The sequence below is a fragment of the Triplophysa dalaica genome, chromosome 1 (assembly GCF_015846415.1).
Source record: "Triplophysa dalaica isolate WHDGS20190420 chromosome 1, ASM1584641v1, whole genome shotgun sequence".
NCBI lineage: Eukaryota > Metazoa > Chordata > Actinopteri > Cypriniformes > Nemacheilidae > Triplophysa > Triplophysa dalaica.
In genome coordinates this window covers 31,936,918-31,964,803 of record NC_079542.1, presented here as the reverse complement: position 1 = coordinate 31,964,803, position 27,886 = coordinate 31,936,918, and the positions used below count along the sequence as shown (strand labels likewise).

The 27,886-nt window shown below is 42.3% G+C and overlaps 1 protein-coding gene across 1 annotated transcript; it reads left to right on the top strand.

Annotated features, from left to right (window-relative positions):
* The first annotated feature begins 70 nt into the window (after positions 1-70).
* LOC130423318 (protein NLRC3-like) lies at positions 71-26,550 on the top strand. The gene is given in 11 exon segments (XM_056749567.1): positions 71-284; positions 2,541-2,663; positions 5,039-5,152; positions 5,748-5,819; positions 12,312-13,492; positions 13,495-14,167; positions 14,301-14,474; positions 14,716-14,850; positions 21,601-21,774; positions 22,450-22,623; positions 25,181-26,550. Coding segments are annotated over 10 exon segments (2,820 nt in total). The 5' UTR covers positions 71-284; positions 2,541-2,553; the 3' UTR covers positions 25,194-26,550.
* The last annotated feature ends 1,336 nt before the right edge of the window (positions 26,551-27,886 follow it).

Below are 27,886 nucleotides of genomic sequence, written 5' to 3'. Positions count from 1 at the left end.
ATCTGATGTTTACAGTGTTTCACCAGCAGAGGGCGACATAGACAGTGTGATGATGAGAGCGTTTGATAAAAGACATTAACCACACAAATAGATTCAGTGAAGTATTGCACAATAGGATTTAAACCTGTATCTGATCAGAATATAGAAGAAGTTGTAATAGTCGATAAGTGTGTAAGTTGACAGTATTATTATTTAGACCGCTGGACTCCGGAAACACGTGTTCCAAGTCGAAAGTGAAAACGCATTTCAGGATGCGCTTGTTTCATGAACTTTTAAGAGACGAAGTAAGTATAATTATTCATCATTTATTATCTAGAAAGACATTTATATTTCACAAACAAACATCATTAGTGTTGAAAAGAAGAGTTGTGCTTTAAATCTGCGTTCAGAATTGTTTCATAGTTTTGTTATCGGCCACGTGTCGAGATAACGGTCTCATTGGATTGAATGTATTTTTTATTTTTTTTACATGTTTAATGATGTATTTGATAATAGTTGTATTTAATAATGCATAATGTTTAATCATGTATTTTTTTTGATACATTCTAACGATATTTTCGTTGGATGTTATAATTCTGTCATCTACATTAATGTAATGTAAATTTACATTACGGAACGTAACGCTGCGTTCATTTCTATTCAAGACCACAGGCCTGAAATTACGTTACTAGAGATTTTGTTAAGCTGCGTCGAGTGTTTTTATTTAGATTTCAGTTTTTATTACATGCGATTTTCATCTTATTTATTTATTTGTCTATTTTATTGTTGATTCAAAAATCATTTTTTTTCCGTTGTTTTGAAGGGAAAGTTCACCCAAAATATTATTTACTCACACTCGTGTCATTCTAGACGTCTATGACTGACTTTGTAGAACACAATAAATATTTGAAATAATGTGTTAACAATTAGTAGCCAAATCAACACAAGAGTTTCTGCTACAAGAATCAGCTACACACACACACACCACACACACCGCACACACACACACACACACACACACCACACACACCACACACACACCACACCACCACGCACCACATACACACACCACACACACCACACACACACCACATACACACACCACATACACACACCACACACACACACCACACACACCACACACACACACCACACCGCACACACACCACACACACACACACACACACGCACCACACACACACACCACACACACACACCACACACACCACACACACACACCACACACACACACCACACACACACACCACACACACACACACACTAATGACTAATGACTTCTGACGTTGTGGCCTTTAGTGCGTGCGTGTGTGTGTCCATGTCGATGTGTGTGCATATTGTGTGTGTGGAGTGTTTGTACGTGGGTATGTCCGTCTTTTGTGTTTTCACCTTTTTCCTGTTTTTACAGGAATATAACTTTAATCGATTTGCTTATAGTCAATATGTCTCATGTACAGCTGCCTTGTAACAATAAAAAATGTGAAAAGTGCTTTATAAATAATGTTGAGTTGAGTTGAATATGATGCTCTCGCCGGTGGCGGTGTGAACGCACAGTGACATTCATTTAATTAAGACTGAATTAAGTCTAGTGGTGTATTTTGTCTTTCTTAACGCTTGTTTGGGTCTTTTATGTCATCTGGACTGATGTAGTCTGTATTACAAACAATAGTAAAACGTGTTTGGATCTATAGACCTGAACAAAAATTTTAACTATTTATTCTTCATGTTAATCATTTGAAGCGCTTTAGAAAGAAGAACTCGTCATGTCCTTTTATTTTTCTGTCAGGCTTGTTGATCAAAGTAGAATAATTTCTTGTTACATCATGCTTCCTGACATTTTTCTTATTTATAATTTAGGTTTAAAAGATCATTATTGTGTGTATTGGTGTGATGTAATGTGTTTACACGGTTTAGGCTTGAAAACACATCATCTTCACATACTGGACATTATTTTAGCTCCTCTCTGTCCAGCCTTTCTTAAACACATTAATTGACACAAAGCTCATCGTTCTCAGAGATCTTCTGAAAAGCGCAGTGTGCTCTGATTGGCAGCTCACATGTCAGACGGATGACCGGTTCAGCTCGGCTCTCACTCGGAGCGGTTTGGCATTAGACCAGTTTCATATCAGACCGGTTGCATTAACAGAAATAACAGCGTCAGTTTTGCCTTCAAACCTGTTAAGATAATGACACAATCAGATAGACCAGAAGGATTCTTTATAGAGGTTCATTCTTATTTGATCTTGTACATGTCAGCTGTGATGTTATTGAACTGGCGGCGACACACAACTGGGTTAACTGAAACTGTACGCCTTCTTTCTTTGCTCATTCATGTGGCATTATGTAAATAAAACTACTCCGTGATGAAGACATGATGGGCCGTGTTTGATTGAGATGCTTTAGGTCTGAGTCAGACTTCTCTCATCTTGTGTGAGACTTTGAACTTTGTAACGTAAAGATCTGTACAACAACTATATGACACACTGAAGAGAAAGAAAAACATGAAACTCTATCAGATGATCCTTTAAAATGTGTTGTTACAGCGAGACATTTACAATGAAGAGGAGATCAGACTTGCCAGAGTTCAGCTGTGTGTCCATGAAGAGTGACGCGTCTATGGATCCTAAAAGAGATTTTAGAGGTGCAGAGATGAAACCTCACTTCAGGTAATCAGTTTCTGTATAAATATATTAATAATGTTACATTATATTCTTTATGATATTTATTTATTTATTTCAAGGATTTTTAATGTCCTCCACTTCGTCTCGGGTGGTTCTTTATCTCGTATTAAAATCACTTGTATAAAAGTGTGGCTTGAATTGCTCTGATGGTAGAAGAGGTTCTTGTTTTGTCACGACCCTCATCAGTCCCTCCAGGATTTTTCAATTTGTTGTAGATTTTAACACAAAATCAGGCAAATTCTGCAATATCTGTGGCAGTTTCAGAAATTCTCTCATTTTTCCACAGAGTTTAATTTTCACTAAGACTTGTTACATGATGTCAAACTCGGATCAGTGATGCTCAAAATGCCAGAAGTGATCCGCTTTGAGTGTATGGAAAGATTGTGTGTCTGTGTTGCTTTTCAATACATGACCAGTGTAATATCACACAGAAACAGTTTAATACGCTTTCATTGACCCAGTCAGTCAAATCTCAATGAATTTGTTTGATTTGACGCCCCACTTCCCCTATTCATTTTGCTCTCATTCAAGAACCCTTTGCAGAAAGTATAAGAACTCATTGGTGATGGAAAGATAAGTGGAAATTCGACTTAAGTACTTCTACACCAGTACTTTGACTTGTAAGTGATCAAAAGTTCAGCAATGAAACAGTATTTGTTTACTTAACAGTAAGTAAAGGTAAGAAGTACTCAGAGCTACTTTTTAGCACGTGATATTCAAAGTGATACTTCACCCGAAAATTTTAATTCTGTAATCATTTACTCACACTCGAGTTGTTACAAATCTGTATACATTTCTTTGTTCTGATGAACACAGAGAAAGATATCTGGAAGAATGCACATACCCAGACAGATTTGACCCCCATTGACTCCCATAAAAATACTTGATACATTTGTTTGTTCTGTTGATCACAAAAGAAAACATTTTGAAGAATGTTGGACAGCAAACAGTTCTGGGCCACTTTTGACTATCATTGTCATTTTCCTACTGTGGGATTCAATGAGGTTCAAGAACATTCGTCCAAATATCCTTCTCTGTTTTTAGCCAAAGACATTTCTACAGGTTAAGAACAACTTGAGAGTGAGTCATTCATGTCATAATTATCTTTTAATGAATGATCAAGGATCATGAAATCAATTCAAAGATTTATATAAAAAATACTTTAATCAAAACATGTTTTATCTTATGATTTCCCAGAAAGAATATCTTAGATTTGGAAAGATTTTTTTCTTCAACACTGTTAGTCCTCACCCCAATACTTCATATTTTTATTGCTGCTTCTTTATTACGCACTAATATGTATGTTGCTAGGATGACAAGTTGTAAGTTGCATTTTAGGGTGATCTGCTCGTCAATGTTAAAAATGGTTGATTTGGCCAATCAACAGAATGAAGGCGTGAGGTACTGTCCAATCAAATCACAGACGGCGGGCTTTACTGTTAACAGAAGAAAGTGAGAACCACCTTTTAGTGCCTGACAAAAACATTTGACAAGATATCAGACTTTCTCACAGTCGTCATCTCTGTGAAGCACCAACACTAATAAAACATCAGCTCACACTGTGACAACATGAGCAAGAGACTGAGAGGATTCCTTCTGGTGTTCTGGCATGAAAATAGATCAGAGTAGTTGAGGATCTACAGTGACCTCCACTTATATTGGCACCCTTGGAAAATAGGAGCAAAGAAGGCTGTAAAAATAAATCGCATTGTTTTTCCTTTTGATCTTTTATTAAGAAATCTAAAAAATTCAAAAATTTATACACGCTTTGTTAATAATTCTTATGAGTAAAATATCTCTCAATTATATTCCCATTAAATGTTCTAATCACAACACAGTGACTAGAAACTTAATGTTGTCCTGTCAAGACTTCTTGTTGAATAGGAGAATAAAATAATAGTAACATAAAGCCAAACCCCTTAAATCTTTCATCATAATGTGTATAACAAAGAAGATAGTTCCCACTTCCACTTAACTTCAATTAAATTTTTATATAAAATATCGAAAGGAGAAACAATGCAGATTGATTTTTAAAGCCTTCTTTGCTCATTTTCACCAAGAGTGACAATATTTCTGCTCATGACTGAATGACTATAGTTTGACTTTTTATTTGAGGATTTATTTAGTTCAATTGATGAGAAATTGTTAAGAAGAAATTTTATCCTCATTGTCGAAATTGTTCACAAAGAGAAACAGATTCATAAAATGTCATTTATGAACTCAGAAAGACAAGATGAAATCTAATAAACACTCCGTTCAATTGAAATTTTATTATTGAAAATATGAATATGAATATGAGATAACAGATGCTTTTATTTGTTGGAATACAGTAATGAAGTGTAATGTGTTGTGTGTTATAGATCAGATGATCAGATGAGATCAGATCCAGAGTTCAGCTGTGTGTCTATGAAGAGTAACCGGTCTATGCATCGACCATTCAACTTTAAGAGTGGAGATACAAGACCTGATGTCAGGTATAAAATAGCTTAAAAATGTGATTATAGTTTGACATTTGATTTGATTTATTTGGCAAAAGGGATGAGAAATTGTTCTTGTGATGATTTGTTTCCCTTCATTATTATACACGCTCACACAGAAAGAGCATGAACATGAATTCCCTCATACATGAATAATGTATGTCACATGACTAAACCAGAAAACAGGTTTTAAGAGAAAGTGTTTGCAGCCGTATGAACTAACAGTGAATAGCAAACCAAACAAGTTTTTATCATTTTGTTCTCTTTTATTATTCAAATGTTAGTAAGAAGACGATTAGTTTCAGTTTTCAGTTCAGTTATCAATCTGAACATGTGATTGACATCAACTCTGTTCATTTGAAATCATGTTGAGTAAAACAGCTCTATGTGTAGTGAATCACATACATAAGACCTGAACTGCTTTCTGCATGTGACATTCGGCCTTAAGCCTATTAACACACAAATCAGAATTAGGATTTATTCGCAAGTTACTTTCACAACAGTGTAAAAACTGTAGAGTTATTAAAGTAATGAGAAAAAATCATTAATATCAAAGTGTCTGATTCTTGCTTTTCAATCGTCCTGATACCAGAACCCAGATGAAGTTTGATCCGTCTGAGAATCAACCACAACACTTCAATGAAGACATGAGTCCTGCTTTCAGGTAAATCACAAGATGAAAGAGTTCCCAGCATACATAACTTAATGGAATAGTTCGTCCAGAAATAAAAATGCTGTAATAATTTACTCACCCTAATGTCCTCACAGAATGTTTATTCTGTCCTTTAGCTAAACATATATGTCACTTTATAGATCCTTACATCAGTGTTTTAGTGTCGTGTTAAAAAAATAAAAACAATCATATTACAATATTAGAGAAAGTCAAAATTAGGAAGAAACATAAATTAAGCTTTAGCGTCAGTTCTGGCCGGCCACGCAAGTCAAGCCCGCTGTCAGCTGATTCAGGTCAACCAATAAGGAAGCCCCACGTAATAGACCGGGGCTATAAATTCTCCATTTCGGCATGCAAGGCCACTTCAGCACATTTGCTTAGTAAACAGATCATGGTTTCATGTTAATGTCCATGCTATTCGAGATGTCTGCACTTCTAATTATTTTTCATTTAGTATCTCTATTTTCACTTATCATGTCAGTTTCGGATATATCTGACGACCAGGCGTCAGATCAGCCAATGGGCTTCTGGTTGACGTTTCAGAAACTGATCAAAGCTCATCAATCATACGCCGAATCTCTCGTCTCACTAATAAATCACCTTTGCTATCTATCTCCGAATGGCCAGCCGAGAAAATCCTGAAGAATTTGCACGACCAAGAAATTCAAGCCCCATTGGGAGCGTCTCACGATGAGCTATTTCAATTCTTTTTGTTATCCAGCTTAGATGAACCAAACCAGACATCCTCCTTTACTCAACCAGCTGCAGGTCCCAGGAAAACAGATGTGACCGGATGAAGCGGTTTTGTTAAGATCTAGACACCTATGTAGGCTATCTATACCTTCTCCCTTCCTCCAGAGGGAGTCTGTTGCAGGTTAATCTCTTTTGCTTAGTTTCCCACTCGGGTCCTATAGGGTGTGGTTGCATCTAGGAAGTAGATAAAAGCTGCGTGCAGAGTTGAGGGATTGTTTTTGGTTGGCCCGGTTAGTGTGCGTTAAGTGCGAGCTGGTAAAAGTTTGTCACACTGGAATCAGAACTCTCATCTACCGCGTCAAGTACAACTTGTTAAAAGTTGGAGGGGAACAATTAATTCATACTGGTCGGCCCATCGCCTTAGTTCTCAGCTGAAAGCAAGGGGACCTCCTTGGTCTCAAACCGGAAGCTTAGTGGCCAAGCAGAGCACCAGTAGTTAATGCAACTAAGAGCGGGCATCCTTAGTGCAAGAAACTGAGTGCTTCTGGGTGTAATTGCCGCTTTTCCCCCCTATTGTAATTGTATCAATTATACTGTACCTCCAAGGTTTATTGTATATTTTGTTTATTTGTTTCGTTTTTTTTTTTTCCTTTTTGTTTTCTTTCTTTGAATGGTCTGACAAACATTATTATAACATTGTGAAGCACTGGCCAAAGCCAGCCTCTAGCTTAGATTTGGTTTGGTTTCACACGTGTTTTGAGCTTGCTGGGTACAGAGTTTTGCTAACAGAGATTGAGGTATTTAATGCACTGTGTTTCTGTGTGGTAGTGAGGACTTGCTGTTGGTCATTTGTGTGCCTCTGGATAGTATTGTTTGTCAACCTTAAATATTTAAACCATACCTGTGGTGATAATAAACTGAGATTACAATTTGTAAACCAGTCTTCTCCCTCTTTTTGAATTCTCTAAGATACCTGTTGAAGGGAACTAGGTAATGCTAATAAAGAATCATTAACATAATGTTACACAAAAAAGAAGTCATCTCGCCCAAGCACCTCACCTCCAAAAAGAAAAGCCATGCTGATATCTCCACTAACCTACCTACGGTAGGATGTGGTCTCTGTAGCTCGTTCCCCCTTGGGTAGATAGAGCTTACCCAGTGGACCTGACCGGGGGGCTTAGGGCTTAGGGTTTTCACAGACGCCGCGCCTTCTATCGGTTTTGGAGGTATTTTTAACAATCAATGCTTTGCAGTCTGATGTACTTGCCTTTCTTTCAGACCATCCTCAACTAAACGCTACTTTAAAAGCTATTTACATTCAGCTGCCAAACTCATGCGAGAGGGTTTAGCAAAATCCACCTTAAAAACCTATGGCCACACTTTGCTTTATTTCATTTCTGTTTGCTCAGTCTTTATTAGCCCCTGTTGTGCCTGTGAATATTAACATGGTGTGTGAATATATCACTCATTGTCAAAAAACTACATGCATCATCTATTAAAATTAAAATATCAGGAATTTAGTTTCATCTAAGATGTCCAGACCCCTTAGTTTGCAGTCTTCAGGGAAATCCCTCTGTCATGATCCCGTTTTCGTCTTGGTGTTTGTCTGGCACGGGAGGTGTGTTATGTTTGTTTTGTCGAGCACATGCAACCCGTGGCTTAGCGGCTAGCACGCGCTAGGTGTCTACGTCATTCACCCCGCGCTCGTGTTTCCCTGGTCAGGGCTTTCCCCCTCACCGGTGATTCATTGGTTATTATCACGCACACCTGCAGCCCATTCCCGTAATAACCCCCCACCTGCCGTCTATTGCCTCTCCTTAGATTTACCTTTATTACCCCTCTGTTTTCCCTCGTTCCCTGTCTGACCGTTGCATGTTTTGCCAGCTTAGACTGCCAGAGTTTCTAGCGTGTGCTAGACATCTTTAGCAAGTTCTTGCCTTAGCCTTAGCCTTAGCCTTTTGGCTTCGTCTCCGCTCCAGCCCTAGTTTAGTGTTACACTATCACAGTTATATGTTTTCTCTCTCTCCTGCATCGTCATCTACCCTACTACACCTACAACAGATCCCGTTGGCATCCCAGACTGCGATTCCCCACCTCACCAGGCAGTTCCACTGCTTCTGGACCACATCCGCTACCAGGCACGACAGATTCTCTTGCCTAGCGAGTTGATCTGATCCAACTCCTCTCTCTTAAGCATCCGTCATTTGGTCAGGATAGTTTCTAACACCTCCCTTGGACTTCAAAGAAGTCCCAACGGGGAGGATGGGGTGCTTCTCCAACGATGGACCATTTGCTCTAAAAGGAATGTGGCCTAGGTTTCATCTCCTCTGGAAATTGTCTGTCTTTTCTCCTTATCCACAAAAGAATGTTCTAAATGGATATACCTTTATATCTCCACATTGTATGTTTGTCCCCATGTTATTCGGCCTCGCCTATAACCTCAAAAGCATGTGTGTTTAGTTGTATTCTGTTTATATTTTCATTCTTGTACAAACTTCAGGTCAATGTACTTATAATCCTGGCATGTTTTATATCTAAATGTTTCTCTTTTCATTCCTTGAAAGATGATGTATAGCACAGTAAGGTGTTTCCTACCATACTCATTTTATGTAATTCTAAGAGTTTTACAGCACCAAACTCCTAAGTGACCCTAAATGCAAATGAGCTAATAAGCGGAACAAAGTATCTTGATCTCGCCCCAAAATCAGCTCATCACATTGGACCACTCACTTTAGAGGGGCGTGAAGCCCAAGCTTAAAACATCCGTAAACTGAGCAAACGATGCTCAGCTCTTCCGTGTGTTCGCGCGTTCCAGTTCAAGAACACCTCCTGAGACCTGTCCCTCTCTTCGGAGACAGTTTTTCCTTTCAGCAGAATTACTTCGGCTAACTTCGTCAGCCAATCCCGGCTCTAAGAGAGAAGTAGACGGACTCACCCGCTTGCTTTGAAACCATCAGGACTTTGAGAACACTTTTCCACGGACACAAAACCTTGTCCAAGCACTCTCAAAAGGAAACCAATGCAAGTATCAACTATTTCCTAAATAGGTGTGTTTAAGCTGTAACCTCTTGTAACTAAGGAGACGGTCCTCGATGGTTCATGCAGATGTGAATAGTTGTTTGTAATACTGCCACTCTTTGCTTTTTCTATTTCTTCCATTTCTTTACTGCTTTTACGTTTCATGTTTGTTTGTTATTTCTTAGTTAGTCGGTTTGTTTTCCCTTTAGTGTGGTCAATAAACCTGCATTTGTCTGCACGCTCGAATTGTTGCTCAGTCTCTTTATCACATATTAACGTCACTTAAACTGCTTGATTTCGTTATAATTTCTGGAGCGGTACTGTACTACATACAGTAAGAGTGTTATGTTTCCAAGGCCAGGAAAGTAATATTTCTTAGATTTGATATACGATCTAAGGGGCACGGTGGCTTAGTGGTTAGCACGTTCGCCTCACACCTCCAGAGTTGGGGGTTCGATTCCCGCCTCCGACTTGTGTGTGTGGAGTTTGCATGTTCTCCCCGTGCCTCGGGGGGTTCCTCGGGGTACTCCGGTTTCCTCCCCTGGTCCAAAGACATGCGTGGTAGGTTGATTGGCATCTCTGGAAAAATTGTCCGTAGGGTGTGAGTGCGTGAGTGAATGAGTGAGTGTGTGTGCCCTGCGATGGGTTGGCACTCCATCCAGGGTGTGTCCTGCCTTGATGCCCGATGACTCCCCGTGACCCGAGGTAGTTCGGATAAAGCGGTAGAAAATGGATGGATGGATGGATATACGATCTGCGGATCACTCGCTGGACAAGTGAATTTAGTTTGTCGCTATTATCAGGTCTGCCGAATCCGATAAAGTGTATAAAACAGGTATAATTAATCATCATTAATTATACGTCTTTTACTGTGATCAAACTCATAGTTTCCCCCGAAATACACTACAACATAAAGGTGTTTCTGTGTTCATGGCTCGCATTAACACTCTTTTCTGCCCTTTTGACTCTTTTTCTCGCTTTATGGACCTTCGCCCTCTTGCTCAACCCAACAATCAACTATTCATCATCAGCAAGGGGAAAAGTAAATCAAGAACCTGGTTTGCAGCACGGCTTCGGACAATTTGCCAGATCTGTGGTATCTCCCCAGAATCACAAACAACGCACTCTTTTCATATTGGAGCAGCAACTACAGCATCATCCTTCACTTCAGTCTCCACACTAAAGGATATGGGGAGGTGGTCCTCTGGTGCTTACAGGTGATACGTTCGCCCGGAAGCCAAGGACATCCTAATCATGCAGAGAAGGATGGAATCTACTTTATTAGCGTAAGACTTAAGCGTTTCACTGGTCTCTATAAACAACAGGATTTAGCTGTCAACACATGGGTATGTTCTAATTCATGTGCCTTTTATAACGTCAAATAAATACAAGTAATCTTCCCATTTAGAAAAGCGCCCAGCAACAGCTTGCTGCATCATTCAAATATATTTTATTTATTTAGAAATCTGCTCAGTAACAGCAGTTGAAATTATTTCATTTTATATTAGAAGTGCTCAACAACAGCTCGCTGCTTATAGATTATCTATTTCATCATTGATTTGCTTTTTGCCTTTTATATTTTGTTGGGGGTAACTCGTATTTATAATTTGTTTGCAATGGTTTTGTTTTGGGGAATTTTAACGCTTTGCTCTCTGCTTTGTCCAGTTTAGCTGCCATGATGAGCGAGTAGCTTGCCCAAGACAGATCAATTCCGCCAAATAAAAATGTATGCTTTAAGTTTATCTTGCATCAATGTCTGCATCACAATGCATCACAATTGTTCATACATTTGACGATAGAGGTTCTGACAGAATTGTTGGTTCTCACGTGTCTTTATTATGGCTCATGCGATTGTATGATGGATGCGTTTGTTTTCTGGTTCTTCAACAAGACGAAACCTATATAAGAAGTTTCACAGCCGGCAGTAAGCCATGACAAAGGAAACTACACGCTGGATAAAAGTCAAAAATAATAAATTTATTAACATAAGAATAATAAGTTAATGAATCGATGGGTAATAACTAAGAACAAAAGAATATAAGCCGAGGAACCAAACAAACAGGAAGCCAATGGCATCCCGGAAACATGGTAACTCCAGAATTACCCAGAGCGGTAAACGGAGACCGATTAAGAGAGTGCCATCCTATAACCGCCTGTAACCACATCCAGGTGTAACCACTTCTGGAAATTAGGTCATCAAGAGGCGCTCCTGCAAAACCAAACAAACCCGACCACAGACATACCAAAACAAATAAATAACGTAATGAAATACATAACAGAAGATATAATGACGACAGTTTAATAAAAATGTATTCATTTGTATTTAACTGAAGAAGTGATGTACATCTAAGATGACATGAGGAAGAGTAAACTATCAGACATTTATTATTTATGTGTGAACAATTATTTTAAACACATTATAAATAAATGCCATTTTATAAACCCTACAGAACAACACTGTTCCAGAAGCACTTCCTGTTTCAACTTTTTAGTTTTTCATTATTTCACATAAACAGTTAAACTCTTAAATATATTTGTTTAACGTTTCAGGTCAGTTTCTAAATGTTCTCTTGGGTGTGTTTTGTGCTAAAATTTGTTTAGTTTTAAATACTGAAACAGGAAGTGCTTCTGGACCAGAGATGTTTTGTTGACACATGGGATAGTGGTCTGTAGATATGTTTTGTGTCTTAAGATACAAAAACATAAAAGCTGGTTTGTTCCAGACGTTTACTTCTCTTACTCATCTAACTGTAATAATCTGTTATTTCACAGCCATGAGTCTAAACCTCCTGAAGTCCTGAACACATTCAGATCAAATCTGAGGAAGAAGTTTGAGTGTTTGTGTGAAGGAACATCAGATGAGAGAAACCCAACACTGCTGAATGAGATCTTCACAGAACTCTACATTACAGAGAGTGAAAGTGGAGAGATCAGTAATGAACATGAGGTGAGACAGATTGAGACACAATCCAGGAGAACAGCAACAGAGGACACACCAATCAAATGCAATGACATCTTTAAAGCTTTTCCTGCACAAGACAAACCCATCAGACATGTGCTGACAAAGGGAGTCGCTGGCATTGGAAAAACAGTCTCTGTGCAGAAGTTCATTCTGGACTGGGCTGAAGGGAAAGAGAATCAGGACGTCCACCTCATATTTCCACTTCCTTTCAGAGAGATCAATCTGATGAAGAACCAAACACTCAGTCTTTTACATCTTCTTCATCTTTTCTTCCCAGAGACAAAAGAAATGGAAATCTCCAGCGGTGAATATAAAGTGTTGTTCATCTTTGATGGTTTGGATGAGTGTCGTGTGTCTCTGGATTTTCACAGCAGTGTGAGGTTGTGTGATGTAAGTGAATCAGCCTCAGTGGATGTGATGCTGACAAACCTCATGAAGGGGAATCTGCTTCCCTCTGCTCTCATCTGGATCACCTCCAGACCAGCAGCAGCTGATCTCATCCCCTCTGAGTGTGTTGATCGAGTCACAGAGGTACGAGGCTTCACTGACAAACAGAAGGAGGAATACTTCAGCAAAAGAATCCGTGATGAGAGTCTGAACAACAGAATCATTTCACACCTGAAGTCATCCAGGAGCCTCTACATCATGTGTCACATCCCAGTGTTCTGCTGGATTTCAGCCACTGTTCTAGAGAGAATGTTGTGTGAAGCAGAGAGTGAAGGAGAGATCCCCAAGACTCTCACTCAAATGTACACACACTTCCTGATCATTCAGACAAACATCAAACATCAGAAGGACTATGAGAAGAAAGTGAATGATGAAGACATGATCTTCAAACTGGCCAAACTGGCTTTTGAGCAGCTTGTGAAAGGGAACCTGATCTTCTATGATGAGGACCTGAGAGAGTGTGGCATTGATGTAGCAGAAGCATCAGTGTACTTAGAATTGTGCACTCAGATATTCAGAGAGGAGTTTGGCTTGTATCAGGGAAAGTTTACTGCTTTGTTCATCTGAGCGTTCAGGAACATCTTGCAGCTCTTTATGCTCACATTTCCTTCACAAACAACAACAGAAATGTGTTTGATCAAAGTCCTGAAATGACAGAAAACCCCCATAAAGCTAAAAGTCCAGGTCTGTTTTTAAAGATTTTTGTCAAAGTGACTCATAAATCATCGGAGCAGGTTTCATTATCTGAGCTGCATCAGAGAGCTGTAGATGAAGCTTTACAGCGTCAGAATGGACATCTGGATCTTTTTCTTCGTTTTCTTCTGGGTTTGTCTCTGGAGTCTAATCAGAATCTTCTAGGAGGTTTGATGACGCAGACAGTAAGAAGCTCTCACAGCAATGAGAAAACAGTCGAGTATATCAAGAAGAAGATCAGGAGCACTCGCTCTACAGAGAAATCCATCAATCTGTTTCACTGTCTGAATGAACTGGGTGATGGTTCACTAGTGGAGGAAATCCAACATCATCTGAAATCTGGAACATTAAGTCGAACCAAACTGTCTTCATCTCAGTGGTCAGCTGTAGCTTTTGTGTTGTTGACATCAGAACACGAGCTGAAAGAGTTTAAACTCTATGAATATGTGAAAACAGGAAACAAAGCTGAAATTCAGAAGGTTATTAAGAATCTGCTGCCTGTGATTCATGAATCCAGATCAGTTCAGTAAGTGTGAACAGTCTCTTCACTCTTTAAACATTATTCATGAAGAAAAGTTTCACAAATCTTCAGTACTGCAGATGTCAAACAGAGTTTAGTGTTCAGTGTTTTCACAAGACTTGTCTTCATTTCTCTACAGGTTGTGTGATTGTAAGATTACAGATGAAGGTTGTGTTTCTTTGACTTCAGCTCTGAGATCAAACCCCTCACACCTGAGACATCTGGATCTGTCTGGGGTTCATCTGAGAGATTCAGGAGTGAAGCTTATCTCTACTGTACTGGAGAATCCTCACTGTAAACTGGAGACACTGAAGTAAGATCATCTCTCTGATAGTCACACATGTACTGATTCTTAGTTGATCATCTTCTATATTCATGTTCATGGGTTGGTTGGGGAGTATTTGAGATGCAGGAATGTTATAAAAACACAAACAAAAAAAAACATTTCTGTCACTTCAGACAAAAAGGTGACTGTCATTTATGTAACATGTTTATTTAATTATGACATTCCTGCTGAACCGATAGACTGAAGTGTGTGTTATTGTTCTCTACAGGTTGAACTGGTGTATGATCACAATTACAGATGAAGGTTGTGTTGCTCTGACTTCAACACATGATGTAGGAAATTCAGAAGTGAAGCTGATCTGTGATGTGCTGGAGAATCCTCACTGTAAACTGGAGACACTGAAGTAAGATCATCTCTCTGATAGTCACACACACTGACCACACAACATTCATTCATGTTTATCAGTGTGTACTTTTAAAACATAGATAAATAATACTGTAAACAGTCCATTAAATTCAGTTGTTTGGCTCGACATTAAGTGATGAGTCAGTCCTTTAAGTTCATGTGTTGAAGCAGAAAAATCAGGTGGTGAAAATATCTGAGTGACTTTGACAAGGACCAGATAGAGATGATAGAGACTGGGTCAGCTCATGTTTAAAACACTTTGACCTGTCAGTGTTCCTCATTCCTGGTGAATGGGCATCAGGGTCAGAGGTGCCCAAGACTTACTGATGAACATGTGGAGTGAAGCCAAGCTTGTCTGATCAGATCAGATGTGAAGAACGTCTGGAGTTTAAAGTGATGAAAATCTTAATCACATTTCTTTAATATCAGGTGGTTAATGGGTTGTTCGGAGGCAGTGTTTGTGTTCTGGATAATTTTCTTTTGGAAAGTCTTGAGTCCAGTCTTTCATATGGATGTTGTTTTTACACGTTCCCCTCACGTAAAGATTGTTGCAGACCGTGTACATCCCTCAATGACAGTGATGTTCTCTGATGATAGTGTTTTTTTATTTTTACCTGGATATATCAATGTAAGTAATCATTTTCTCTGCTATTTCAAATGTTACTCACATTAGAAACCTATCCAAATTACAACACAGTAAACACAATGACCGAACACAGGACAACGAAACATGAAGACTATTTTAAGGGGTCAAAATCAACCGTCTGGACTGCCGGACTGGACACTGGACTGGACACATGGCTGGACGTCGGCTGCTGCACCGGGCTTGACGCCGGCTGGAAGGCCAGCTGGACGGGATTTGAAGCCAGCTGGAAGGCCGGCTTACAGGCCTTGCCGCCAGCTGGTAGGCCGGATGGATGGGGCTTGACACCAGCTGGAAGGCCAGATGGACAGAGCTTTGCGCTGGCTGGTAGGCCGGCTGGACAGGGCTTGATGCCGGCTGCTGCACCGGCTTGGGCACATCTTTGTGACTCCATCTCCTATGCACTAGTGGTCGACTGCATAGAAGCAGTGGGAGAGGGAGGAGGTTCTGCGTCGGGGAGGCCTGCAGACGTTTTCAACCAAACTCTCCTCCCCCGCTCACCTCGGAGACCGCCAGGCGGAAGCGAAACGCTGGAGCTAGAGCCATAGGTTGCCGAGTACCCAAGTTTGGTGACAGCCAGGACGCAATCCCCACGGGACACAAGCCAACGGAACCGGTGCCCCAACTGGGACCCCAGACTCGGGGCTGCCCTGGTTGATCACAAACCTGACCATGTCATCAAACCCCAGGGGTCTTATCATCCTCTTCTCCGATGGGGTGAGACGACGGGTGAGGCAGCCATCAAAGATTACCTTTATCTCTGCCTCCCAGAAGTCAGACTTCCTAGCCACAGAAGAAAAGACCTCAGCGAACCCCTGGTCCCATGGACCCCCTGACGGAATCCAAACAGCAAGCAGGCTTGGCGAGCCCGTAGGATCGACGCTGCATCGCCCATATTGCTGCCTACTGGGTTCTGTGAAGGTTTGGTCATTCTGTCATGAATTGTGGGGGAAGAACCCAAATGAGATAAAAGCAAAGTTAATCGACTTGGAGGCCCGCTCAAGGCAGAATATCTCCACGTATATGGAATCTCGGAGGGAAGTAATTGGCTGGAGTTTGTGAAGGGCTTTATCAAATCTGAGCTGTGACTGCCGCTAACGGATATGCTTGGTATATAACGCTGCCATCGAGCGCTTGTTCCAAAGCCTCCCGTGATGCACCTCCCAGATCGCTGGCCCTCTGCTTCCTTGAGCACAGAGTGAAAGAGCAGGTGCTGTCCACAGCATGGAGAAAAAAGAAATTGCGATTTGAGGGTAAGAGGATCTATTTTCACCATGACTACCCCTCTGAGATCTTAAAGAAAAGGAAGGCATATGCGGGGATCCTGAAGGTGCTCAAATCAAAGAACCGGATTGGCTGACGAAGGTAGAACGAACTTAGATGAAGCAAACTGCTGGAAGAAGCTGTCTCCAAGGAGGGGGACATGTGTCGAGAGGTGAACGACCACGAGAGCGCGTATATATATGTGGCTCATATAGACAGATATCCATCCTAAATGTGGATTACAAATTATTTGCTTCTATTCTGTCCGAAAGGCTGGAGGGCATTATTCCTGAGCTGATAGACCTGGACCAAATTGGATTTATAATGAATAGACAGACACAGGAGAACTTAAGGAGAACTGTGCAAATAATGAGTTATATCAGTTATATCATGAAAGAAGATACAAGTACGGTGTTATTGAGTCTAGATGATGAGAAAGCTTTCGACTCTGTGGGATGGATTATTTGTATCAGGTCTTAAATTTTGGCTTTAACAGTAAATGTATTTAGTGCATTAAAACATTATACCCCTCAACAACAGCCAGAGTCGAAATGAATGGACATCTATCTAAAACAGTCACTTTGGAAAGAGGGACACGTCAGGAATGCCCACTAAGTCCCTCTTTGGTCACATTATTTATTGAACCATTAGCTCAAGCAATAAGAGAGGACCCTAAGATAAAGGGAATTACAATTAAATGAGATGATCACAAGATATGAATGTACGCAGATATCGTCTTTCTGTTCCTGACAAGCCCTAAATCTAGCTTAACTAAATGGATGTCTCTCTTAAAAAAAAAAATACAATTTATATTCAGGATACAGATAAATATCCATAAGACCCAAGCACTCGTATACAATTTTAAGGTCCCAGAGCTTTCTTGTGAAAGATGGGTACAGCCCTGACCGGTAACCTTTCACAGACGGGGCTTTAGCTCTCTACTGGCAAGAGGCCGTCTGGCTCGGGTTTACACCGGGTGAGCACAACTATTAATCAGAGAAGCCCTGCAGAGGCCACCTCTTACCCGCGGGGAGGGAATGGTGGATATAGGTATAGTCTCGTCCTTGGAGGACAATGCATGGAACGTGCGTACTGGGTAGTTAACTGCGAGGTGGAGGCCCACCTGGGGAAGCTCATGGGTTACCATGTGTTGGAACCGTTGCCATGAGGACATATCAGACGGAACAGCCCAAGGGGGGGGGGGCTTGTTACTGCGTCCGATAGCACTAGGTATCTGTGATAGTTCATATGGTATCCCGGCCTAAGGGGGAAGGCTGCTCTGCCCAGCCAACCCCCGGGGGGGTGCTTGCTTAGTGATGGATGGAATGCCTGTTCTTAACCAGTGTCTGGGTAAGAAGGACGGTTGGTGAGGTACCAGTTTCTTAACCATGTGTTTGGGTAAGAAGAAAGGTAGATAGCACACTGACCCAACCTCTTGGAGGGTGGGAAGGTGCTTTCGCAGGCATACGCCCCCCCGGATGCCAGTCCTACATGTCGCCACGCAGGACGTGGGCTGACACCGGGTTTCCGGGCCTGGATCCGGGCCTGGGTCTCAGGATAACGTGAGAGTTACCAGGGCCGAATTTAAGGTAATCCGCTGCCGGTGTGCCACGCTGTCCTCGGAACTCGACTCTGTAGCCAGTGTTGAAGCGGTCTCATGTGCATCAATCCGAGGGGTATTACCCCCGCGGAGGACGCCATGTGTCCCAGGAGCCTCCAGTTCAAAACTGACTGGGCGCGTGCTGCGGACAGCTGCGTCGTCATGGTGATAGAGTTTAGTTCCATACCGAGAAAGAGGATGCTCTGCTCTGGGGAGAGAATGCTCTGACCTTGGGAGAGTTTGCTCTTTTCTCGGTTGACATGAAATCCCAATCGATCTAGATGCCGGAGCACCAGGTCCCTCTGTGTACACAACAGATCTTGCGAGTGTGCCAAGATAAGCCAGTCGCTGTGACAGTTTAGTACCCGCACACCTTTTTCCCGAAGGGGAGAAAGGGCGACTTCCACGATCTTCGTGAAGACCCGTGGAGAAAGGGAGGACTCTGTACTGATATGCCCGCCCCTCGAATGTGAACCGTGGGAACGCTGGTGTCGAGGGGGATAGAGACATGAAAGTAAGCGTGCTTCAGGTCGATTGCCACAAACCAATCCTGACACCTGGTAGATGTCAAGATGCGCCTCTGCGTGAGCACCCTGAACGGCAGCTTGTGAAGGTGCTTTGTTCAGGGTACGTAGACCTATGGGGCGCAACCCGCCGTCTCTTGGGAACGATGAAGTGCGGGTGGTGACCCACTGAACATCTTGGTTTTGAGGGACGAACTCGATGCCTGTTTTGCCAGAAGGTTGGTGACCTCTACCCGAAGTACGGAGGCGTCCCTGCCTCTGACAGAGGGAGAGATGATGCCCCGAAACTTGGAAGAGTGTCTGGCATACTGGATCGAGTAAACAAGACGGACCGCCCGCATAAGCCAGCGAGACAGTGTGGGCAGCTCTCGAGCTCCCAGGGACTGTGACAGGGTGACCAAGGGGACGGTCAGCTTCATCATTCCCACAGGGATTTGGTTCGTCGGCTGGCGGAACTAACCGTCTGTCCCCGGGGGTCCCTGCAGGGAAGGTTGGCTCCGCCTTTTTGCCTGCCTGGCGGGAGAACGGCACGCACTGTCGGTTTGAGAGTGGTGACAGCTGTCGCATGTGTACGACCTCACGCCTCGCCGATGTTGTTCTCCCTGGGTTCTTCACGTCAGTGTCCCTTCTCGTGAGAAGATTGCTGACGGTGTGGAGGATTCCCCCTCGACCTCTGCTTCCGTAGTGCCGCCTGTGACAGACGTCACGCGGGATCTCGGAGGCCTCTAGGCGGCCGATTTGCGGTGTGAAAAAATGTGGCGAATTGCCACTGCCTGCTTCACCGTCAAAAACTGCTGAGCGCAGTCCTCGACGGTGTTACCAACAACCCACGCTGTGAGATGGGTGCATCAAGAAAGCGGACTTCCTTGGTGTCACTCTTCTGCGCAAGGTACAGCCGGGGGTGCCTCTCCTGGACCACTAACGTGGACATCGTCCGACCCAGGGCCCGTGCAGCTGCCTTGGTCGCCCGTAGAGTGCTGTCAGCGGCGGCACAGAGATCCTTCATTATACCCGGGTCGGCCATACCCTCGTGGAGCTCTCTCAACGCCCTGGCCTGGCAGACCTGCAGGATGGCCATGGCATAGAGAGGAGGCAGCCTGGCCCGCGGCATTGCAAGCTTTCGACACCAGTGATGCCGAAGTCTTGCGCGCTTTACACGGTAGGCGTGGCCGATTCCCCCCAGGTGGTAGCCGTCCGTGGCACAGGTGCACCGCGAGCGGACGTTCCACCCGGGGGATCTCGACATAGTCCTTGGCTGCCCCACCATCGAGGGAAGTAAGGGAGCCGGAGCTGGTTTCACTGGAACGGTTCGTGAGTGGAGCGTTCCAAGTTTTACACAGCTCCTCATGCACCTCCGGGAAAAACATGGCACCCGGGTCGGGCGCGGTGTGCACCGAGCTCCGACCTCAGGAACCACGTATCCCCGGGTTAGCACGGATGACATCACTTCTGCTTCCTCCTGAACTCGACCGCTGGGGGTGGAGCTTGGATTCGTCAGAGTCGGATGACAGTTTTCTCCGATGTTGCGAGCGACATCTCATCTATGTCACACATCGTTTCCGAGTGTGTGCGTGAGGATCCGGACGGTATGCCATCGCCGGTTGGGGAACTTTCAGAAGAGCGAATCGGGGTGCGATCGGCCCGTGAGCACTTGGCTTGCGGGTTTACGTTCGCAGAGTTCCCCATATCACTAACGCTGCTAACGTGGGTGGTCATCGGGGCCATAGCCACAGATGTCACAGCCCGGGTAGCAGACGAAATGGTGGCTGGTTCCCGTAGGAAGAACGCAACTTCTGAATGACAATAAAGATGTGTCAATTAACACTGCTTCAGCATGCTGGACGCCCAGACACCTAATGCAGCGATCGTGTACATTCCCCTCCTCGATGAGGGTGCCGCACCCAAGAGAACAGCGGGACATGCCGCGCTGGAGAATGCTCAGTCCTGAAAAGGACCTTTTTAGAAAAAATCTTTAACATCCCCGGAATCGCCGAGACGCCCAGGGGAAGGTCGCTGCAGGTAGGGACGATCCGCTGCTCTACGTCGTAGATCCGGCAATGTAGAAGAAGAAGAATTCATTGAATTTGTTCTGTTCGTAGTCATGAACGAAGGCTCTGAAGAACGAAAGGTAAATGGTTGCTGCACGCCGGCTTCCTTTTATACCGGACATCCGGAGGCGGTGACCGGCATGCAAATTTCATTTGCCAAATTTCATTGGCCTTTTCTATAGTAGTCAGAGTTGATTGGTTCTCAAGGGCGAACCCCATCTGTCGTTCTCGACACAACGCCGAGAGTCCGACAGAAAGGGAACCTGTATATGACCTTTTCTCTACTGTGAAACACAAAAGAAGATATTTTGAGGAATGGCTCAGTGGTTTTGTGTCCATATAATGAAAGTCAATAGGGTTCAATGTTGTTTGGTTACCAGCGTTCTTTCAAATATCTTTTAAATTCTGCAGAAGTAAGAAAGTCAGACAGGTTAAAAATCACATGTGGGCGAAATAATGATGACAGAATTTGATGAGAGAATCTTTTTAAATCTATTGTTTCCATTAATAATGTAAAAATCGAAATCATACAATCAACAAACCTAGTACAGCATAAGACTATTACAATCTCTGAAAAATGCAAAATATCTAGAGATTTTTTTCTTGTTTATTTAATGATGACATTTCTGCTGAAGTGAGAGACTGAAGTGTGTGTTATTGTTCTCTACAGGTTGAGGAGTTGTAAGATCACAGATGAAGGTTGTGTTGCTCTGACTTCAGCTCTGAGATCAAACCCCTCACACCTGAGACATCTGGATCTGTCTTATAATAATGTAAAAGATTCAGGAGTGAAGATGATCTCTACTGTACTGGAGAATCCTCACTGTAAACTGGAGACACTGAAGTAAGATCATCTCTCTGATAGTCACAAATGTACTGATTCTTAGTTTATCATCTTCTATATTCATGTTCATGGGTTGGTTGGGTATTTGAGTATTTGAGATGCAGGAATGTTATAAAAACACAAACACAAAACCTTGCATTATAAGTGTATTCTGATTGTCAAAACATTTGATAACAAAAATTACTTTTAATTTTAGGTGAACTGTCCCTTTAAATTTTGAGCGCAGAACAGACATGAAGATCTCGCCATAAAGAAAAAAACTACAGAAATAAAGACAAATAAAGGAAAACAGTTTCTCATTTAGAATTTATTGTTAAATGATGAATTTAAGTTTTGCAAATAAGATTTTTGTTTGAATAGATTCAACGAATGAACAAACTTTCAAAGCCACACTGTTTACTGGGACATTCTAAAATGCTTAATCTGAAAACCACTTAACGTACCCAAACAACCACCAGAAAAAAACAAAAACAAAATTTCACACTATAGAAACAATGGTGCGTACGGCCCTGTGTAAGAAAACAGATGTGTGTTGTGAGAGCGTGAGAACAGCATTTTAATAAGGAGGTGAAGATTTAACATGATGATGAATGTTATTCAGTGAAAGATGTGTTTTTTCATTCATGACATTCTGCTGAAGTGAGAGACTGAAGTGTGTGTTATTGTTCTCTACAGGTTGAGGAGGTGTAAGATCACAGATGAAGGTTGTGTTGCTCTGACTTCAGCTCTGAGATCAAACCCCTTACACCTGAGAAATCTGGATCTGTGCTATAATAATGTAGGAGATTCAGGAGAGAAGCTTCTCTGTGAGCTGAGAGATGATCCACATTATAAACTAGAGACAGTGATGTAAGTAGAGCTCATTTAAATAAATTTTTCAACAACTATAAAACTTACTCAAATAAATGGAAATGACTCTGGTGCTGTAATAAGATCAGTGGTGCTGTTTTAAGACATTTCTCATTATTATTTCCTTATAATTTGTTTTTTAAAATCGTTCTACCCATCTCTACCCCTCTGACTAGTTGAAGTTCCCTTTCTGTCGGTCTCTCGACGTTGTGTCGAGAACGACAGATGGGGTTCCCCCTTGAGAACCAGTCAACTCTGACTACTATAGAAAAGGCCAATGAAATTTGGCGAATGAAATTTGCATGCCGGTCTCCGCCCCCGGATGTCCGGTATAAAAGGAAGCCGGCTTGCAGCATTCATTTACCTTTTGTTCTTTAGAGCCTTCGCTCATGACTACGAACAAAAAAGAATTCAACAAATTCTTCTTCTTCTACATTGCCGGATCTACGACATGGAGCAGTGGATCGTCCCTACCTACAGCGACCTTCCCCTCGGAGTCTCGGCAATTCCGGAGGTGTTAGAGATTTTTTCTAAAAAAGGTCCTTTTCAGGACTGAGCAATCTCCAGCGCGGCATGTCTCGCTTTTCTCTTGGGTGCAGCACCCTCATCGAGGAGGGGAATGTACACGATCGCTGAGTTTGGTGTCTGGGCGTCCAGCACGCTGAAGCAGTGTTCCTTGATACATCTTGCCCGCACTGCGGGCAGATTGTCATTCAAAAGTTGCGGTCATGGTGGCTGTCTTCCTACGGGGACCAGCCACCATTTCGTCTGCTACCCGAGCATGACATCGGTGTCTACGGCCCCGATGTCCGCCTGTATTAGCAGCGTTAGTGATGTGGGGACCTCTGCGAACGTAAACCCGACAGCCAAGTGCTCACGGGCCGATCGCACCCCGATTCGCTCTTCTGAATATTCCCCAACCGGCGGTGGCATACCGTCCGGATTCTCAGGCACGCACTCGGAAACGATGCGTGACATAGATGAGATGTAGCTCGCAGCATCGGAGGGAGACTGGCATCCGACTCTGACGAATCCGAGCTCCACCCCAAGCGGTCGAGCTCAGGAGGAAGCAGAAGTGATGTCATCCGTGCTAACCCGGGGATACGTGGTTCCTGAGGTCGGAGCGTGGTGCAAACCGCGCCCACCCCGGAGCCATGTTTTTCCCGGAGGTGCATGAGGAGCTGTGTAAAACTTTGAGCGCTCCACTCACGGACCGCTATAGTCATGGGTCCAAGAGCCCCTCGGAGGTTCCGATCTTCCTCACCGGACGATTAAGACGGCCTCCTGTGGGCGCTCACTTCCTTCAAGAGGGTAGGGGACCTCCAAGCATTTTCTGTGTCTCCGGATTGCCTTAAATTCGGCCCTTGCAAACTCTCACGTTATCTTGAGACACAGGCCCGGATATGTGCCCAAGGTTCCCACTTCTCCCTTCCGGGACCAAGTGGTTGACTTGCAGGCGCTCCCCATCGGGAGGAGCACCCAACCACATCCGTGTTATGTCCTGGACCGCACGCAAAGCTTCAGTAGCTCTGACCAGCTCCTTGTCTGTATTGGAGGACAGTAGAAGGGGAAGGCTGTCTACAAGCAGAGGCTGGCGCACTGGGTCGTGGATGCCGTTACAACGGTATTCCGATCTCAGATTCTCCCATGCCCACTGGCAGTGAGGGCTTACTCCACAAGGGGTATAGCCACCTCTGGGGCACTGGCCAGAAGCGCCTCTCTAGCAGACATCTGTAGAGCTGCAGGTAAGGCTATGCCCAAACACCTTCGCAAAGGAAACCCGGTGTCAGCCCACGTCCTGCGGTTTCGACATGTAGGACTGGCATCCGGGGGGGCGTATGCCTGCGAAAGCACCTTCCCACCCTCCAAGAGGTTAGGTCAGTGTGATATCTACCTCTCTTCTTACCCAAACATATGGCTAAGAACAGGTATCTCACCAACCTCCCTTCTTACCCAAACACTGGTTAAGAACAGGCATTCCATCCATCACTAAACAAGCACCCCCTGGAGGTTGGCTGGGCAGAGCAGCCTTCCCCCTTGGGCCCGGATACTATATGACCTATCACAGATAGCTCTAACCGGATCAACACACTTGATGTTTTATAAGTGCAGCACAATAAGAATTCAATTCAATGAGTGTGATGAAGAGTCTGTTCACTTCAGGATTTAATTCTGTCATCTTACTCTTCTTAAACATATGATTAGTATTTATTTGGAACTTTATTCTTTTATTTCCTGCTGTTTATTTGATGGATGTGTTTGTTCACACATGGGTAGATGTTTTTATGTGATGCTCTTGATCATTATTATTGATCAAATCATCATCATCACACGTGTGCAGTGAGTGAAAGTCTTGAGTGCTTTAGACACTGCAGAATACTGACAGACTGTAGAAATAACAACACACAATATATACACAAAACAAATACACAATAAAGTGACAGATGACACATATAATACAGGTTATACATTTAACAGAGGAAGATTAAAGTGAGTTTATTATTGTTGATATGTGTAGTGATGATACATTACTTCTGTCTTTGTGTTTCTCTTTTAGGCCCCACTGGTGATGACAGTAATGTGTGTGTTTAAAGGTGTGTATGTGATCTTCAGTATCTTCTAATGGACAATAAGAAGACGACACTATAGTGACATCACAGACACACTAACACAATAACACCTCACACTGATAACACTGTTTGAAAACAATCACTACACATTCAGTTTCATAGTTCTGTGATAGTCTTTATAAAGTGACTTAAAAACTTCTTCAACAAAAGAAAATGATGTTCACAATGTTGTCAGGACATTAAACACACACAAATGTTGTGTAAACTCCAGTAGATTTGAATCTCAAATCCATATCCAGCTTAACCTTGTGGAAAACCAAAAAACGGAAAGAAATTAAAGAAAAACCCACGGAAAATAAAATAACATTACTAATGCAGTATGTTCCAGTAAGCTATGTGTAAAATGTGTAATATGTCAAATTAAGTCAAGTCATGATTAAAGGTACCGTAGTTCCCCGCCAAAACGAAATTTCTGTCATCATTTACCAATGGTTTTGCTTTTGCTTCTGTTGTATGAAGAAAAATCAATGTGGAAAAATGTTTTTCTCTTACTAACTTTCTTTCAAATATCTTTTGTGTTTACACGGTTTGCTAACCCTAACCCACACGTAACATTTTTTTGCGAACGTGATCGTAATTGTGCGTTGGCATATGGAACGCCAAGAGGGTCAAAAACGTGCAAATTTTAACACGTCAAAATCGTCGCGTGCTCTACGCGCAAACAACGCGTTCTCGACGCGCAAACAATGCGTACTCTACGCGTGATGTCAGACGTCAATTTCGCACGTTTTTGAGCCATCCGGCCACTTGCCCAGATTGAACGTGTAAGCGTGATGAGTTCCCATTGGCTGCTGAGCGGAAGGGTTAAACCATTAGTGTAGGCCTAGGCGGGCTGCCTTCCATTTCTGATTCCTTGCCATCACAATGCACGTAACATGCGAAAGATCCAATTATCTTTTTATGTGTCCATTTATCTAATAAGCTATTAGATATAGATGTTTATAATCTTTTTTATCGTTTATTGGCCGGTCGTGTTAGTGACTGTTGTGGCAGAGACAAATTAATAAAAGACGCCAGTGATGTATCAGTTTCAGTGGTGTAGGGCTATAGACGCTGCCCATATTCATTGTATTATGGTGTCTGGGTGAATGTAGGATTGAAGCCCTCTCGCCTCGAAGACTAATTCTTCTGTAACAAAATGAGTTTTAGAAAACCTCCATCCACAGTTTTAAGCTCTGTCCATTAATACATATGTTTATAATTTGTTCATGTTGAATAATTTATAAAATATATTGGTAATATTAGGTTTTATATTCTTACTAATTTTCAAACCTTGTCTACGGCCCTTTTTTATTTATTTTCAGTTAGAAAGAATAGGTTTAAAGTTTCATCAGACTTGATGAAATTAAAGTAATGTTTTATAATACAATTTTATTGAAATAAATACGAATTTATATTTATTTATAGAATTTATTTATAGAAATCCTTTTTTTCTTTAAAAATACATTAAACAAATATAAAAAAAACAAATTTGTCGCCTGAACACATAATTTGTGAGCATAGAAAAATGACTGCTTTCATAAGATAAGCACATGTTGGCCAATCAATAATACTCACAAGAGCTAGCATTAGTGTGGTTTTTAAATGTTTAGAATGAAATAGGTTTTCATTAGTTTTCTTGAATATTAATATGAACAAATATAACCGGTATGAATAAAACTAGTTTCACACTTAAGAAGAAGAATCTTATGTTTGCTCTGGTTTTCTATACATTCAAAAGATTCGTCTGTAATTTAAATTATAGAGGGATAAATAAATTCCTTCTCTAACGAAAATCAGCATTACAACATTTCTGATGTGTTAATATGAAAATATAATCCCCACATTTTACCCGCACACACAAAAAAAACAAGACAAATAAGCAGGCATAGGTTAAAAGGTGCACACCCAACACAGGGTTTTATACGTATATTTTCTTGTCTTTGCTCAAATACAAATAGTCTAATTCATTTGTAGGCCTAAGTCAAAATCAGAAAGTCTCATGTTCACGGTCTGGTTCCCTAGCTTTGTTGTTTTTGTGTCAGTGTGCATATGTGGTTGTGTCGAGCACATGGCTTTATGTTTTGACCGCGTGTCTTGCAAAGGGTCTCATCGAGGGGTCATCTCTCTGGGTCTCTGGCTCCGCGCAGCCGGTGCAGCATCTCCGGCCATGCAGCCAAAGCATCTGGACCCTTTGCTCCCATCTTAGGACTGGGCGCTGGCGGACTGTGTCGTGTGCATTTCGTTCCAAGCAATGAGACCCCTCTGCGGCAGTAAAAGTATTATTTTTCAATACTGTTGTTCAATAAAAGTCTATATTTCTCCCGTTGAATCTGGTCTCGTTCATGACAAGATATAACTTTGACTGCCATCGCTTTATTTAATAAATACATATTATGTACATTCATAAAAATTATAAATATACGATTGTATGGAAGAAATACACGTGAAATGGACTGTAAATCTGTGACTATTCATGTACATATCTGTGCTAGCAGTTTCTCGGTTTTTCCTAAAACTGTGTCTCCAGAAAACGGGGATGTCTGGTCACATCAGTGTCAATTAAAATATCATGATTAAGCCATAGTCAGGGCTCCAGACTAACTTTTTCTACTAGGAACACTGAAGCCCCTGACTGAAATTTTAGGAGCGCA